At 32.3% G+C, this 16,572-nt stretch overlaps 1 protein-coding gene across 1 annotated transcript; it reads left to right on the top strand.

The window, feature by feature from the left end:
* Positions 1–7,575: 7,575 nt before the first annotated feature.
* Positions 7,576–16,287, top strand: LOC128992458 (uncharacterized). The gene is made up of 4 exons (XM_054416036.1): positions 7,576–7,601; positions 8,754–9,105; positions 11,983–12,213; positions 15,434–16,287. The coding sequence occupies exons 2-4, from the start codon at positions 8,781–8,783 to the stop codon at positions 15,877–15,879; spliced, it is 1,002 nt and encodes a 333-aa protein (XP_054272011.1). The 5' UTR covers positions 7,576–7,601; positions 8,754–8,780; the 3' UTR covers positions 15,880–16,287.
* The last annotated feature ends 285 nt before the right edge of the window (positions 16,288–16,572 follow it).

The following is a 16,572-nucleotide window of genomic DNA, read 5'->3' as shown; positions in this document are numbered from 1 at the left end:
CAAAATATTCAACATTTTAAGTATCAAAACATATATGGGAATATATATATATATGAGGATATATTGATTTGCGAATTTACATAGTTACATTGCACAGTTAGCTAATTTATTGGGGAGGAATAGGAGTTCGTGACGTGATATGACAAGTTAAATAGATTTTATTTCAACTATTATTTCTTTCAATAACAAATTTCAAAAAAAAAAAAAAAAAAAAAATAGGTATATTTAAACAAATTATTATCCTTTAAATTTGCAAGAAAGCAAAAATTAAAATCTGCATTATTTAATATTAATGATATCATTAGAATCTTGGAAATAATTGTTAACAAATGTATTTCTCTTTATCGATTATTTTATACCTGAAATGACTATGTTTTCATCAACTTCCCCTCTGGTACTTTTAGCCTTACTGCCTTTTAAATGAAGAAAAATACACCAATCCGTTCCAGTTTTGTTTTCCTAATGTTATCATGCAATGCAGCCTTAAAAATACAACTTTTTAGTATAACAATGAAATACTTATAACTTTTGTATTACAATAATATAATAAATACGGCCTTGTGAATATCAAAATGGTTATAATTCAATGTAATTAAAACCAAATTTTGTTGGAGAAAGTAGTTGATTTTTCGAAAAAAAAATAATAATATGATATAAGATATACTACGGGATGATGTACTTTAACACAATCAATCTGTCTAACTATAAAATTATTCTGGGAGCAGAATGAGAGAAAACATGATAACACGGTAAGAAGTTAAATGAATCAGATTTTAAGAATTTTAATGTTGCACAACTACAAGCTTATACATTTACTGCTTTTATAAATATTTAAATATTTTGTTTGACACAAGAACTATATTTTCTGTCGTAAATATATATATTTTTTGAGTAGCCACAAGTTACTTAAATATGAGGTTAATTTACCTTGGCCCTGATGTGTCTTAGCACTAACATTCTCTTTTCATCACAACATATAAAATTACTCAAATGATTAAGGCATATTTTTCTAGCTTTATTGATTTGAGACAATGGAATATAGCAATATGATATTTCACTAAAATTGTCTTCTTTGGTTGGGAGGCGCTGAAGAAGTTGGCCTACACTCAACCGAAGAAGGGTTGTTACCTGGTATTTATCCTGTGACGTAGAGAGTTCAATAATATTTATGCTATCATCGGGTTCCATAATGGTTTATAAAAGAATGCTAGACTGCGAGGTAATTTTCCGTTCAAAAGTTGGATTTAGTTGCTGTTATAGTGGCTTTAAAGATCTTAAATTTTTCGAAATCTGCCATACTTTGTACTTTTTTAGCATATAAGTAAAAGCTACTCGTTATATGCTATATCCAGTCATTGATGAAACTTCGACCATTAGTTGATATTAGTTAATCCTTGTTGTTAGTCAAATAACTGGTCCGGAAACACTAAACACCAAACAGTATGCATAAATGTTGTCTTTGTCCTTCCTAAATTAACAAAAAAGTCCTCTTAATAAAAAAAATTTAAATTAAAGTGGAATTCCACCAAAAGACCACATTCGCAATGCATATTCTTCTGATGAAGGGGCCATATTCGTATAGCATCAACATTTTAACGTGAAAGTTTGGAAAGTAAATACAGAAATGTTTGTGATTACAGTTGAGGGTGCTATATTTTACATTGAAGACAATGTGCATAACTCTAATGAAAAATATTGTTATCCTCGGACCATAAATATACTCCAGATATAAATGTCCATACACTTAAAAGTTATAACATCTAACTACTTAAGAGTAATTTTACCAAATAAATTAGCAATACAACATATATGGTTGATGTTATCCGATTTTACACATTATATGGTTCACATCCCACCAAACTCAAATGGATTTTAAATGTGATATTGCCACACCCCATAGGTCTAGCAAGAAGTAATGTGAAAGACAATCCCGGCACGTACTTAGCGTTCTAGGGGGAAATAGTTATTTGTGCAACTAGTGAGCAATTGCACTTTGCACTCGAGTTGCACATTATATTTTTCCTACAGTTACCATAAAACAAATAAATTAGTAAAGGAACGTAACATATTTTTACACAGAAGGGAACTTTGAATATGACATTTATTGATACAACAGTACAACAGCTGACCAGCCGATTTGCAGCCAGTGCTGCCAACGTATTTCGCGCATACGACCTTGTCTGCATGTTACGCGCTCACTATTTCTTGTCTTCACGTTACAAATCTGGAGTGAGACAAAGTAATTAGAGTGAGACAATGTTAACATTGTCTCACTGATGAGCAAATTAGCCACTTTGCTTTCTCAAATTAGCGAGAGAACATTTACATTGTTAGGTAACTGTAGGAAAAATATGTTTCCATACTATATGTCAAAGCCAAAATGAAGAAACAAATAAATAAAATATAAAATGTCATCGTACCTCAAAATAGCGTTTTGACTGTATCATAATCAATACTTATTTATCTAGTATTCGAAACCATTGATGTTTTGTGTTTGTAGTAATAAGTAATGAAATAATAACAAGGAATCGGGAATCCTAGGTATTTACTTGATATTTTATATCATCTATGTATGTCGCCTTTCAAACATCTCAAGAAAATCTTGTTGGCAATCATATTTTGATCAGCTCTGTGATAGAAACACAATGCTAAACAAAAGCACCACCTCAAGGCTTGTGTTCGTGGAAGTTACATTATGGATATAAACTAGTGTCATCATGTATGAGAGAAATGACAATATTAGCTTAATCGTTTCCTTATCTAAACGTCAGCTTACCATAACACACCCTAAGGGTTGTCAGTTTTCGGTATTCAGTCCTAGCTTACAGCAAACTTAAAGCTATTGTATGGTATACAGTGTGATACAAACAAAAGCGTTATAGCGTTAACTTAACCGACTTAACCTTGTAATACAACATTTAATGGATACAGTGTTAGTCTCTGAAGTAGTGAGATGTGTAAAAGATTTGATATAACATTTTATCAATTGTATGTTAAAATACCTAACGGTTAGTTGCCTAACATAGTACCGAATTGGCTTTTAATCTAACAAATATATCTATAATGGTTATATGTGCATTTTTTATTATGTTGCTTTGATGTATCAAAAAAAGCTTAAGCCAATCTTAACTATTATTGCAGTAATTTGCATTTTGAAGCGTTTGCCATATTGTTATTGGCAATCAGCCGATTTCAATCTATTTTACAACGTATACTTTCAAGCACACTATGCTTATAAATACATTTCATGCTACGGTATCTAAAAGGCTAGGTTACACAAAAAGTAAACACATTGCATTACATTTTTTTTTATTGGTTATTAAAATGAAGTTATAGTTTGTCGCTTGTGTCAACGCCAGTAGCATAGATTTAAGTCCACTCTAACGGTTTTATAGTAAACTGGTCATAGCCCCATTATAACTACGTCTTTCCCGCATCGATGTCCGAGTCGCTAACCACTAGGCTAGTAACCCTAACTGAGAACTGAATTTCGCAAGAGTGTAACTAACGAAGCATTAAAGATAACATTAGGGAACAAAATTTAGGACAACATTATTGACTAAGTATTATGTAGGCAATTTAGGATTAAGGTTAACACTGCGATTGGAAAATAAATATTAGGGAACACTAGGAACGGAACTTCAATTTTGAATAAAAAAACAGGACTTAAATATATATTTTTGGGACTGTGCGTCGATGATGATGTTTGTCACTGAGTTACAATAACGACATTAGAAAATGCGCATCGATTACTGATAGGTATGTTTTCGGGGCAGTGATAATATTGAGGGCTGAGCTTTTATGAGGACTTGAGGGACTATTTTGGGGACTAAGTGGTCTTAACGACAACGAAAAAAGACCGTAGATGATGACGTCAAGAGCTGAGCGTCAGTGATGGTGAAGGTTTGATCATCGGTGACAAAATGAAAGACTACCCGTCGATGACGATTCCGGGGACTTAGTGTCAGTGACGATGTTGAGGACTGATCGTCGATTAAATTACCAGATACCAATTAGTAATGACAGCGTTGAAAATTGAGTGGTGATGATTTCATTCGGAACTGGTTGACGTGGACGATATTGTGAGCAATATATGCCTATAGCAAGGTTTTTCATTTAAGATACTTTAGTTTCCTATGCCTAATTTGGTACATAGTTATTTGTGCAACTAGTGAGAAAAGTGAGCAATTGACTCACTCGAGAGAAAATCCTTACTCACGAGCCGTAGGCGAGTGAGGAATGGTTTCTCGAGTGAGGCAATTGTACTTTGAACTCGAGTTGCACATTATACTTTTCCTACAGTTACCATAAAACAAATAAATTGGTGAAGAAACATAACCTATTTTTACACAGAAGTGAACTTTTAATATAACATTTAATGTGAAGTGACAAATACAACAGTACAACAGCTGACCAGCTGATTTACAGCCAGTGCTGCCAACGTATTTCGCGCGCATACGACGTTGCCTGCATGTTACGCGCTCACTATTTCGTACCTTGACGTTGCAAATCTGGAGTGAGACAATGTTAACATTGTCTCACTGATGAGCGAATTGGCCACTTTGCTTTCTCAAATCAGTGAGAGAACATGTACATTGTTAGGTAACTGTAGGAAAAAGTTATATTTGAACTTCATTTTAGTGGTAGTATTGTTATGTACTATCTTTGTTAGGCGGACTTGTAACTTGTTTAGAAATAATATATTAGTAGTTATAAATTGATCTTAAAAGGGAAATTAAATTAAATATTGGTTTAAGTAGGGTCTACTGTTAAATAACATATGCATGTCCCGCCACAATTTATACACTGCATTGGGCAAATCCTTTCAGCATTAACTTTACGTGTTTTATGGGAACAGCTGCTCAACTGTGAACAACATGGAATGAATATCTGCTGTCGATGAAAATACAAACTTTTGAATAGTTTTAAGGTGACTTAATATCTTCTGGTTAACATTCCTGAGTTTCTTTAGCATTTTCGTATATCAATCAGATAACTCATATCAAAATAGATAACTTTTAGTAGTTACTAATACAAATATACAGCGACATATTACTTTTCTTCTTAGCTATATTAACGCCATTTAAACTACAAACCATAATCATGCACTGCTTCTAGTTATTTAATGAATGTAACAAATAAACTGCTAGTGTTAAAACAGAAACATATAAGGGAATTGGAAATAAAACACAAGTGAGTGTAAACATAAAACGCAAATTGTTAGGTTGGGTTATTTGGATAGTAAGTCATAACAACATGTTGTTTAACTACTTTGTTTACAGTATACGTCCGTGCAAAATAACAATGCACTTCTCTTAATAAATTCAACAAAAGCTTTTTTAACAATTAACCAAAGGATAATAAGTTTAAATTTTCTTTTAAAACAATAGGTATTTTTTTTAAATATACTTAACTGCTATACTGTAATACGTTGAATTCTTGATTACATATCTCTTTGATTTTAAATGAATGTGTACTGTCCACAGTTGGCAATACAAAAAAATACAAAACAAAATAAAGACCTTAGCTTAATTCATGTTCCTTTGGATCCTAAAGTTATTATATGTTGAACTAGTTACCAGATAATTGTCAAGAAAGGTGTACCAAAATACCGAACAACAGAGCTTTTGCACAATCATACAGTGCAAACAAACATTCGGAAAAAAAGTGACTAGCACGAGATTATTGGTTTTAATGCAAACTAAATACAGGCTAAAAAAACTACTTTGAATTAGGTGTGACTGGTCTTAAAGAAAATATAAATATCCAATCTAATTGTATTGTAAAGAACAAATAGATCACAAGACATTTGAATACACTAACTTTTCAACACTTATATTTCTTCATCTCAAAATAACTCGGTAACTAGGACTGAATTTGCGTCGCACGCGTTCAAATCAACCTGGATACCATAAAATGGTGGAAAGTGGTACAATACGTCAACCAAGAGATGGAGACGAGTATTGCAGTGCTGATAACGTATGTACCCAAGTGGTCTGATAAGAAGCCAGTTACTCCACTACGATGCGTACGTCCCTCATCATCTTCCCAAGCTGCTTGACAGACGGGATGACGTTGGTGATAAAACCAAGGTCAGTATTACTTTACATATACACTACTGTCTTATTATAAAATTACTTTTTCAACCTGCTACAATGTTAAAACAAACTTCCCTAGCAATAATTTAGTCCGAATAACAGCTGTTTGTCGCCTGATTAATCAAATGGGGTTTCATTCCTACTGTACATAATGAGTTTTTTCTGGACACCAGCTGATTATATTTGACAATGAGTGATTATAAACAAAAACATAACCTCTTAGAGCTTGCGAGTAGTTATTGTTAGTTCTTTAGGCAGTGGAAATATATAGCAGATTTTTACAATTTTTCTTTTTTAGGTAAGTTTAGGCAAGTATGGCGAATGAATTCCAAAAAATGCATTTACCGGATTCGTAGAGCAATCCCACACTCGACTTTGTCTCGCGTGACTTTGGTATATTTTCCGGAATAATACCATAATATACTATAATTCCAGTGAACTATGTACTTTCAATTGAGCTCCTTTCATACACGTGTACTGAATATAGTGCATATGGTTGCACCGAAAGAATCAAACCATACTTAGTATTTTAAAATAATTATGTAGTAAGTTATCATTATTTTATATTTGTTTGAAGAAAAACCTTTTATCATTTAAAAGTATCCATTGCTCTTTTTTGGAATGTCAAAACATTTTTTCTCTCAAGCGTTTAGTTTTTTTTATCTCAATTTTTTTTATACAATTAAGTTAAAATAATTTGAAATCAATCTGTGGCTAGGAATAAAAGTATTTCCTTTCAAAATTCCTGAACTTTTACACTGGGGAATATAGATTTTTTTTATCTGCAGATCTACAAAATCTATTCACGTTTGATATATGTTCAGATTTTATTTTTCCCCATTAAATTATACTTCAATTGTTTATAAAATTATCAATAAATCTGCATTCCTTGGATAGTAAGTCCATACAAATAATATATATATGGTATATTACAGCTAAATTGATTTGGCTCAGAAATTTGATTTTGTAATTAGTTGATTTATGTTATAATTTATGTTTTGCTAGAGCGAATTTCAAAATTAATTTTTAAACATGTCAACTCTACATTTTAACCTATGATACACTTCCAGAATAACCATCGCTATATACTCGTATTGTAACTCACTTATCATAAAGTGGTTTTTGTTTTAAACATCAGTATTCTGAATATCATGTAGATATTGTCTTATGGCAGGATATTTTAATGTAATAACTATCAGCCTTTATAGCACTAAACCTAATTTATATAAAGGAAATAAATTACTATGTTTTACTTTGATATAATGAAATTGTACGCATGAATGATATATTTTCGAAGACCACATAATTTTACTTTAAAATCTGTGTCTTATGTAGACGCAATGTGTTATTCGAATGACAAGATTATTATGTTTCAGCTTCATTTTTGACTCCTTAATGCAAAGCTGTATAAATAATAATAATTATTAGGCTTAGTAAAAATTGCTTTATATTTGCAGATATATCATATGACAGGAACAGCACTTAAAAACATGCTTTACTGAGGTAAGATAGCTATTATTATTTTAAAATATATAAGAAAAAGAATTAATAAGGCATAGATTGAAGAAAAATGTCATCTACTAAAAGTACTCTACTAATTGATTAGTGATAAACTATCGACTGTCCAGCTAAATTAAATATTAAACACAACATTCAAAATATCAATTTACGGAGTATGAGCAACTCCCTTGGAATCGATATTTTACTTATTTCAATTTATATTTATGATTTTAATTTTATTTTAAAACGTGTTAATGATTAACAAGTAATTAATTTTGCTTTAGATCATGCTTGCATAGTGAATGATAAGTGTGTCAATTAATGAACGATTGGTGAATAAAAATGAATGCATAGTAATGATGGTACATTTTAAATTCAAAATATGTCGGCACAAAACGTAAAAATAAACCAGACAAATTTATTTTAAGTACGGGATTACGATTTTAGCTTGAAGGCTATTAAATAATACATAAAACGTTTAACAATGATTCAATTTTAAAACCAATAAATCTATTCCAGTGTGTGTTTACAGTTTGTAAACCTACAAAAACAAACAATCCTCTACATCGCAAAAATTAACCGTTATTGAATTTTGATATTTAAACAGTAAAGTATAACATTGTTTTACTATTTTTTATTATTGTGTATACGTTGTTGGGTTTGTTAATCGCTTATTTGTCTAGGTATATTTGCATTGCACTATTTTCGGAGTCTTACCGTACTATTGATCTATCGTTTATTACTGTTGTATACAGTAATTGATGTGGTGTTTTCAAAATAATATATACCCTATACCGTACGATTTTCATCTTCATTAGGATTGTATTATGAAGGATTCCAGTTTATATTTGCATAAATTATATTTTCGACAAATTTTTCATGTCTTGTTAGAATTTGGCTTATATTTTGGCTAGTTATTTCATTACCAGAATTATTAAGTATGCAGATTTGTATTTAAAATTCACAATCAATTCTCTACTTGAGAGAAAGGTGGTAGCTCCTCTGAACAGCAAACAATCAAGAATTACAACTGGCCGAGCCTTTGCTTTGCCAATGAAATACTCCGCGGCGTTATCAGAACATAAACGCCAAGCGGAGATAAAATAGGTTATTTACGACCGCAATTGAGGGGAGCATAATTCTTTTCTGTGTCAGAGATGCATACGGGAACGATAGAAGACTATGGGAATCATGCGTGCTGTCTTGTTCCTGTCATGTCTTCTGTTTTTGGCAAAATCCGGTGAGGGCGCGACGGACTGTGCCTACTCGTCAGCACTCCTGTCGTACACGTTCTCCCACAGGGCCAGGGTCATCCCTAACTTCGAGCCCTTCATCATCACGCCCGAGGAGGACCTACTGGACATCCTCCTAGATCCTCTCAATATCACCGTTAATCGCTACTTCTCCGCAGATGAAGTCGGTACCCATGTGGATATGCCGGGACGGTTTCACGTGGACGGATACCGCGTTGGGGAGATAGGATTTTGTGACTTCTTCCTGGTGCCGGGTAAGTAGATAAGGATAGTGGATTTGGATCATCGCGAACATATGGTGTTGGATCATAACCCTTCATGGTCGTGCTTAATGGATCTACCTAGGGACATTGACCTTGGTGACGGACATTGGGGTTTGGGGAACTTGGTCTCATTGTGGATTAGCAATGGAGTTTTATGTGATTGAATTTAAAAGGGATGGTGACGTGGACTCAAGATGGCTTCGACTGATGATGTGGCTATTTAAAATTTATATCCGCTTTTCGTAAAACATTTACTTTTATTTAACAGTATAAAGAAATATATATCTATTTTTTAATTCATTATAGATTAAAATATTTATAATGCTGACTTTATCATAAACCTCTATTCAATATGCAGCTTAAAATCATTTAAGGAACTTAAGTATTTTTTTATGTTTACCTATTAACATTAACTTGCCTGATACAGGAAAGTTTATTTTTTTTATTGATTGAACACTATGTTTGAATTTTGTATTCATCTTTTGTCAGCATACATTAGCAAACAAACATTAACAAGCTCTAATTTCAAAAAGGTTTTCCGGGTACCGTTTTTTTCAGTTAATTCGTGATCTGATATTGGAATATACATTATAAATACTACTTTATCTTGTTTTTAAAAAACTCCAGCCGGTCTTGTTTACAAATTTATCACTGCTGACTTGATCTTTATGGGCATGATGACAAATAGCTCACATTGATTAATCCTACTACGAGTTAATACCTTACGCACGTCTCTTTTAAATAAAAATACTTTCGCTTTTTTCTGTTTTAATCAGGCTTTTATACTGCTTTTATTTTCATAATTTTAACTCTTTTATTTATCATCGTGATAGGTACGTGTGTACTTGAGTAATGGAATTCATACAGCATGTATAATTTTGTATACATGTTAAATAAAGGTCAATAACATTATTCGATTAAAGGTTGATTAAATATTTATTATAACCCTAAAATTTCAATACTAAAATATATGAATGGTTTATTATCAAATTGCCTTTTGATAAATAATAAACCTTCTTGAATTGAGTAACTCCTTAGATAGTTCAATGTGTTTAAGCCCAATACAGCCCAAACCCTTCATTTATAGGTTTTTAATATTATTAGTTGATATAAACAATGGTTTATCGTGTATTAAAAAATAAAAAAATAAACAGTCACTCATATAATAATGAGTAACGAATATTGTAACTAGTTTAAACATAGGCTAAAATTAGGCGATACATTCCAACATAACCTCATTGTTATAAAATATGGTAATAATTAAATTGGTCAAGCTGGTATACTTTTTAAGTTTTTGACTCAGCTAATCGCTGGGTTAGGCTGCATGCTGCGTTGGTCAATTACCATGCATGTTTTGTGTGAGAGTACAATGAAGTACCCTATATTTGAAACTAATTGTTATTTGCCTATCGCATTCAATTGTTTTTAATGATTCACTTTTTATATAAAACAATATTCATAAATAACGAAGCGATAAAAAATCCTTATTCTTTGCGTAAAGATGAAGACACATTTGTTTGTCTTACGGAAATATAAATAGGATATACTTACTTTATAATATACTTAAATTTAATTTATAAATATACTTAAGTCGCTTTAAGACCGTCATCAAATGTGTCTACCTTTTTTCGCGAAGAATTTGGATAACTTTTATGGATTTAAATCCTTTACAGTTTAATTTAAACAAAACAAGATTTATAAACAACGTATATTTCTATGTATAAGGATTTCTTTTCTTTTGAGTTCGTAGATAAACAACCTTTAACAAAAGTTCTTGAACAATATCTGGAGAGGCATTTAATTGAATTCAATTTAATAAATAACAAGATGAAATTCAAAACTAAAAAAATATGACACGCTTAAAAATTAAAAAATATAATTTGCTGTGCTTAATAAGCACAGAGTATGACAAAACCTTGGATTTAAAATTTTGTTTGGTAGGTTTTATTGTATAATCAATCATTTATATAAGTGTATTCCTTTATTATATTGAGGATGATTTAAAGTAAAAAATATTTAATTCTGTTTTATACAGTTACATACTACTTAGTTCATTGGGAAAATAAAACGTGTAAAACAATCTTCATAAAATCCAAATAACAATAATGTCCCGTAAAAAAAATCATTCTAATCTAGATTAAATATATGATTTTATAATTAAAACTTTTTCAGTATAAATTAATTAGAAACTTTTAATTAAAAGAAAAATACATACGCGTTCATTAAAATGTTAAATAGTTATTCCAATCCTGATCTTTTAGCTTTTTGTAGTAAACATTTTAATTGATTAACCTTAATTTTAATCTTTAAGAAGTTTTGTCAGCCCCATAAAAGCTCGTGCTTTTAAACACTAAATAATCAATCAGATTATTTGCTTGAATATTCTTTGAAACTATGAGAATTCGTCTTAAGATGGAAATATTTGCTTACAAAATACTTTTTTAATAATTATGTTCCTTCTGACAGCAACTAAATATTGATATCACAATATTATACAAGTTCTATCCCAAACCAGATCGTTACCAGACCATGATGTTATTTGTCATTGGGCTCTCATATCAATTTATAAAGTTGTCTAGCAACATATCGACGGTAGATAGTAACAGGACCAAGGTTTGTACAGTTTCCTTACAAAACATAATCAATGCCACAGGCTTAGGGCAACAACAAGTTCGAGCAACTGTTAAAAAGAACATTGTGTCAGCAGTTTTTAAATATCAAAAGACTAAAAGATTTATTTCATACATTAAATTTTTTAGCCAAAGTAAAAAATCTGTTCCTTGTAACAAAATCATAAAAATTTAATTTCATATAAAATTTTACAACTAGTGAAAAATACATGTCACTTAAACATTCAGTTTTTCCCAGGTATTAAGATAGACGTGTCGGCCAAGGCGGCCAAAGTACGAGACTATGAAGTGACAGTGGAAGACATCGAAGAATGGATTTGCGAGAACGGACCGCTGCCTGAGAGAGCGATTGTGCTGTTCGACTTCGGCTGGAGTTACCGTTACGACGACGCCAGAAGGTACTTCGGAGATGACTCGCTACTGGATCTACTGTTGCCGCTACAATACAGCTGGCCTGGAGTGTCTCTCGGTAGGCTGTTAGAAGCGCTTTGATTGCGTTTATATATATATATATTATTTATATATATATTATATATATTTTATTATATATTATATAATATTATTATTATTATATTATATATATATATATACATTTATATTGCATCAATGTATATTGTAGTGTAATGTCGGTTAATTCAAGCCTCTAAATCACTGATCTTAGCTGGCTTAGATTTCTTACCTGATGGATTTCTTATCTGATCCCAAATCTTTGAAATGGTACCGGTTTCGATTCATATAACTTCTTATTCACACGAATAATTTTGTCTTTCATTCTAATGTTGATTCATAGACTATTGGATACTGAAGTAGACAGCACATCTACAGGGTGTCCCGGAACTCTCTACCAATATTTTAGGGCATTGATCCTGGGTAAGAAACATACCTAAATATCATATTTAAATTGTCCGGAAGTCCTTAGTTACTCACACAGCCGCCATTTTGTTTTTTTTTTTCAGTTATTAATGTTTTTCTAAAGTATGGTTAAACATACGAAATGGAAACTTTGCACAAACATTTATGACAACTAGACAAAGCTGCAAAAAAATTATGAAGATTTTTCAAATTCATAAAAAAAATGGCGGCCATTTAAAATTTTCTTTCTTAAATAATTCAAAAACCATTAATTTTACAAAAATTTTAAATGGCCGCTATTTTGTTTTATGAATTTGAAAAATCGTGATAATCTTTTGGTAGCTTTGTCTAGTTGTCATAAATGTTTGTGCAAAGTTTCTATTTCGTATTTTTAACCAATATTTAGAAAAAAATAATAACTGGAAAAAAAAAATGGCGGCTGTGTGAGTAACTAAGGACTTCCGGACAATTGAAATGTGATATTTAGGTATGTTTCTTACCCAGAATCAATGCCCTAAAATATTGGTAGAGAGTTCCGGGACACCCTGTATATGGACCAGCTGTCGCAATTTGTTATGTGAACTACTCTCACTAAAAACTTCACATATTACTTCTACTACTTTCTTCTACTACGTTACTTCACATAACATAGTTATGTGAACTACTCTCAGAATGCGCTAGTGACTTATATTATGTTTCCTTCCAATTTTTTTTCGGTGACCAAGTTGAAAAGTGACACAATAAGTCATTCCATCACTTTAACTGAGTAAAGACGTTTACTTATTTGACAGAAATTAGTTTGCTTACTATGGATAATAATCCACTTACGTATGGCAGAAGGTGTCAATTATTGTAAATATTATTCATGCTCTACATGTTTCGATCCTAAACACGGCTCATCTTCAGCAGCATTCTTGTTTGTAAAATTTTGTGTTCGTGTTCCTCAGTAGGCCTACAAATGTCGTCCGGAAAGTTTTATCTAATTGAGCGTACGCTACGCAAACACTTGTAAATAGCACGCTAAAACGTTCTATGTTTCTATATGTGTGTCTGTGTGGTTCCTGTAAATAGTCGACCATCATCTTTAGATGTGACAATTTTTACATACAAGAATGCTGATGAAGATGAGCCGTGGTATGCTAGAAACATGTACAGCATGAATAATATCAACAACAAATGACACACACTGGCATACGTAAGTAGATGTTTTATAGTAAACATATTAAAGGTGTCAAGGCTGATCAATTTGATATCAAAGATAGAAATTAGTTACTCAGATCAGCACTATCTGTCGGTGGCTCACATCAACTACGACGATTTTGATTAAAGACTTTGTGACAACTTTTACATGAAGATGGAAAGTCTATAATCATATAATTTGGAAAAGTGATTTCATAAACGAGTTTAATATTATTATTTTTCAAAGTAGCAAGCCAAAGAAATGATAAATAATTATTTTGCTATCTGTTTTATTCCGATAACGGGGCTGTTTGATTCATGTATACAATATTAGTCGTTTTGGTAATTTCGAAACTGAGCAAACTAAGTAATTTAAAACACAACTAAATGATCACTTTAATGCTAATGCTAAAATGATTGATCAGAATTTACACCATCACAAATATTATTGAGATGCACGACTTTTAATGGAAATGTTTATCCAACAGGAAACTGGAAAGATGTTTGTTTTTATTACACGAGTTCGTACATGCGAGGTGGAGTGAGAATTCAAGTGAATCGTATCTCAAACAAAATATACACTTTTGCATTGACACATATTGATGATATTCTTTTAAAATAAGTTTCCACTAGAAAGTCAAATGACATAGAGTTTAATCTAGTCTATTAATTCTCGTATATGTATTTGTATTTTTTTAGTTACAATGGTAAGCTTACTAAGCACATGCAGCTGAGTGCAACATAAAAAGTGCTATTTATTGACGCAATAAACATTGTTGCTATTGCATAAAATTGTAGGCCTAAAGAGAGGGGGATATATCATTTTCATTGTTTTTTTCTATGATAAAATTATTTTCCCCTTAATGTATGATTTTTGTTTAACAGCATTTTGTTTTGTAGCAAAGCTAAAACTTTTTTTACTATTGGGTATTTTCAAATTTTTGCTGCATATTTTGATGACAAATTTTACATTTTAAGGTCCTATCCTAGCTGAATAAACGAAATTCGTTCATACACCGTGAGTAATTTACACCGAAACACAATTTGCCGGACGAAACTATCACAGAAACGGCATTGACTTATAACATGTTCAGATGTATTTTTTCTGTCAGATTTTTTTTTTTTATAGTGAACAGCTGGTTAGTTATCATTTTCTTGAAAAAATATGTTCTTTCTTTAAGCTCTACGCTGATGTACGTATTATTTTGGAATGAAAATATAAATTTGGATATTCTACCTTAAACAAATTGTATGTGTGAATTTGTACACATTTTTACGGCGTTGACTATAGACTTAAAAAATTGAAGGTAGCAAATCGGGTAATCATATCAATTGAGACTATATAGATTGTTTTTCATGCATCTGACGTAACTTGTTGTGTTTGCTTTACAAACATTTCACTGCACGCAATGCATATGATGTGAAATCCAATGAATATGATCGCGTCCCACCTAGGATGCATTCTTGTTTGTGATATTTACTGTCCCTCGCGCAATTACCTGGATAGATTTGGGCCAGACATCGTCTATTCATATTCTATCCAACCCCCAAATAGCACCATATTTTTTCATGAGACGGAATGCTCAAACATGTTCAAAGGAGCAACTATTCACCTCCTAGTGATTACCATAGCATTCTTTGTATTCCGTTTGTTTCAGAGGCTGCGGAGTTCTTGGTGCAATGCGCGAGTAACATTATCGCTGTGGGGGTGGATTCCCCCGGAGTAGACACCGGATACTCTACCAGTCCTGCTGAAGCAATTCCTCCCCTGGAACCGACGTCTCGGTACCTCACCAGATACGGTCTCTACCTCATCGAGAACCTGCAGCTGAGGAGCGTCGAGCTGCCTAACCGTGGCTTCTTCCTCACAGTCGGAGTACAGAACCTGCAGGTGATGACTGCATCACCGGCCTACGTAGTGGCAGAGTACTGCGCTGACGCCACCCCCGAGCTTGTGTGTCCCGCCCCTACCCTGGAGAGCGTGCTCAACGGATTCTACCCCTACCCTGGCCGCGGGCAACGTCCCGGCCTTACCCGCCCCCCGTACCGCGGTTCCCGTCTACCCCACTACCACCGTATCGGCAGAGGATACCGTCCACGATAAAACTCAATAAATTTAGCTTAGTTAAACAACAACTGAATTTATTTTACAACCAGACATCTAAAGCTTTCCGCATTTGAAGGGGTCGATCCAAACGAACAACGAAACTTTTTCAACCCCGAACCTCCTGAGCAACACGGCACGCACGTCCTTCCCCTCTCTTCACTAGCTTAGTTTTTTTATATAATTTAGTCCTGGATGACATTGTTGGTGATTGTATGCGTTGATTGTACAGATAATATAAGTTTTAGAATAAAATATTGTCACTTAATAATTTCCTGTTTAATTCTTTAGTCTTCCGAGTAGACATTATTGCGAGGGCTCGACCGAATCTGAAGTCGTTTCACGGAAAAGCGCTTTAACGCTTTAGAAGACTGGTTTAACATTAATAAAATTATTTTTATTTTCTTAGTATTCGTTTCATCTTATCCTTGTTCTCATACACATTTATGAAAATACCTTTAACTTTTCTTGTTTTTGACGGTGACATCATATAAAGTAAAATGCTAACTAAGTAGAAGTAACTGTTAACTATAATTTTTTAATGATATTACCATTTAGTGTGTTGATCACTGAAAGTAAACTGAACCATGTACCTTTGATCTTCTGTTTATTGAAAAAGGCATGTCTTTTTATATCACCAACTATCATTATTTAGCAGAATCGAACTAAATAATACCATATGTTAACTTATTC

This window comes from Macrosteles quadrilineatus, unplaced genomic scaffold (genome assembly GCF_028750875.1).
Source record: "Macrosteles quadrilineatus isolate MER2022 unplaced genomic scaffold, UCM_ALF_1.0 Scaffold_4__1_contigs__length_99947679, whole genome shotgun sequence".
Lineage (NCBI taxonomy): Eukaryota > Metazoa > Arthropoda > Insecta > Hemiptera > Cicadellidae > Macrosteles > Macrosteles quadrilineatus.
Note: the sequence above shows the minus strand (reverse complement) of the source record. Positions and strands in the feature narration are given on the sequence as shown.

Excerpts from the sequence above, each read along its gene's own strand:
- LOC128992458 (XM_054416036.1), top strand. The coding sequence starts at position 8,781 with ATGGGAATCATGCGTGCTGTCTTGTTCCTGTCATGTCTTCTGTTTTTG. Across the intron at positions 9,106-11,982 it reads TGACTTCTTCCTGGTGCCGG|GTATTAAGATAGACGTGTCG; the intron begins GTAAGTAGATAA and ends AGTTTTTCCCAG. Across the intron at positions 12,214-15,433 it reads CTGGCCTGGAGTGTCTCTCG|AGGCTGCGGAGTTCTTGGTG; the intron begins GTAGGCTGTTAG and ends CGTTTGTTTCAG.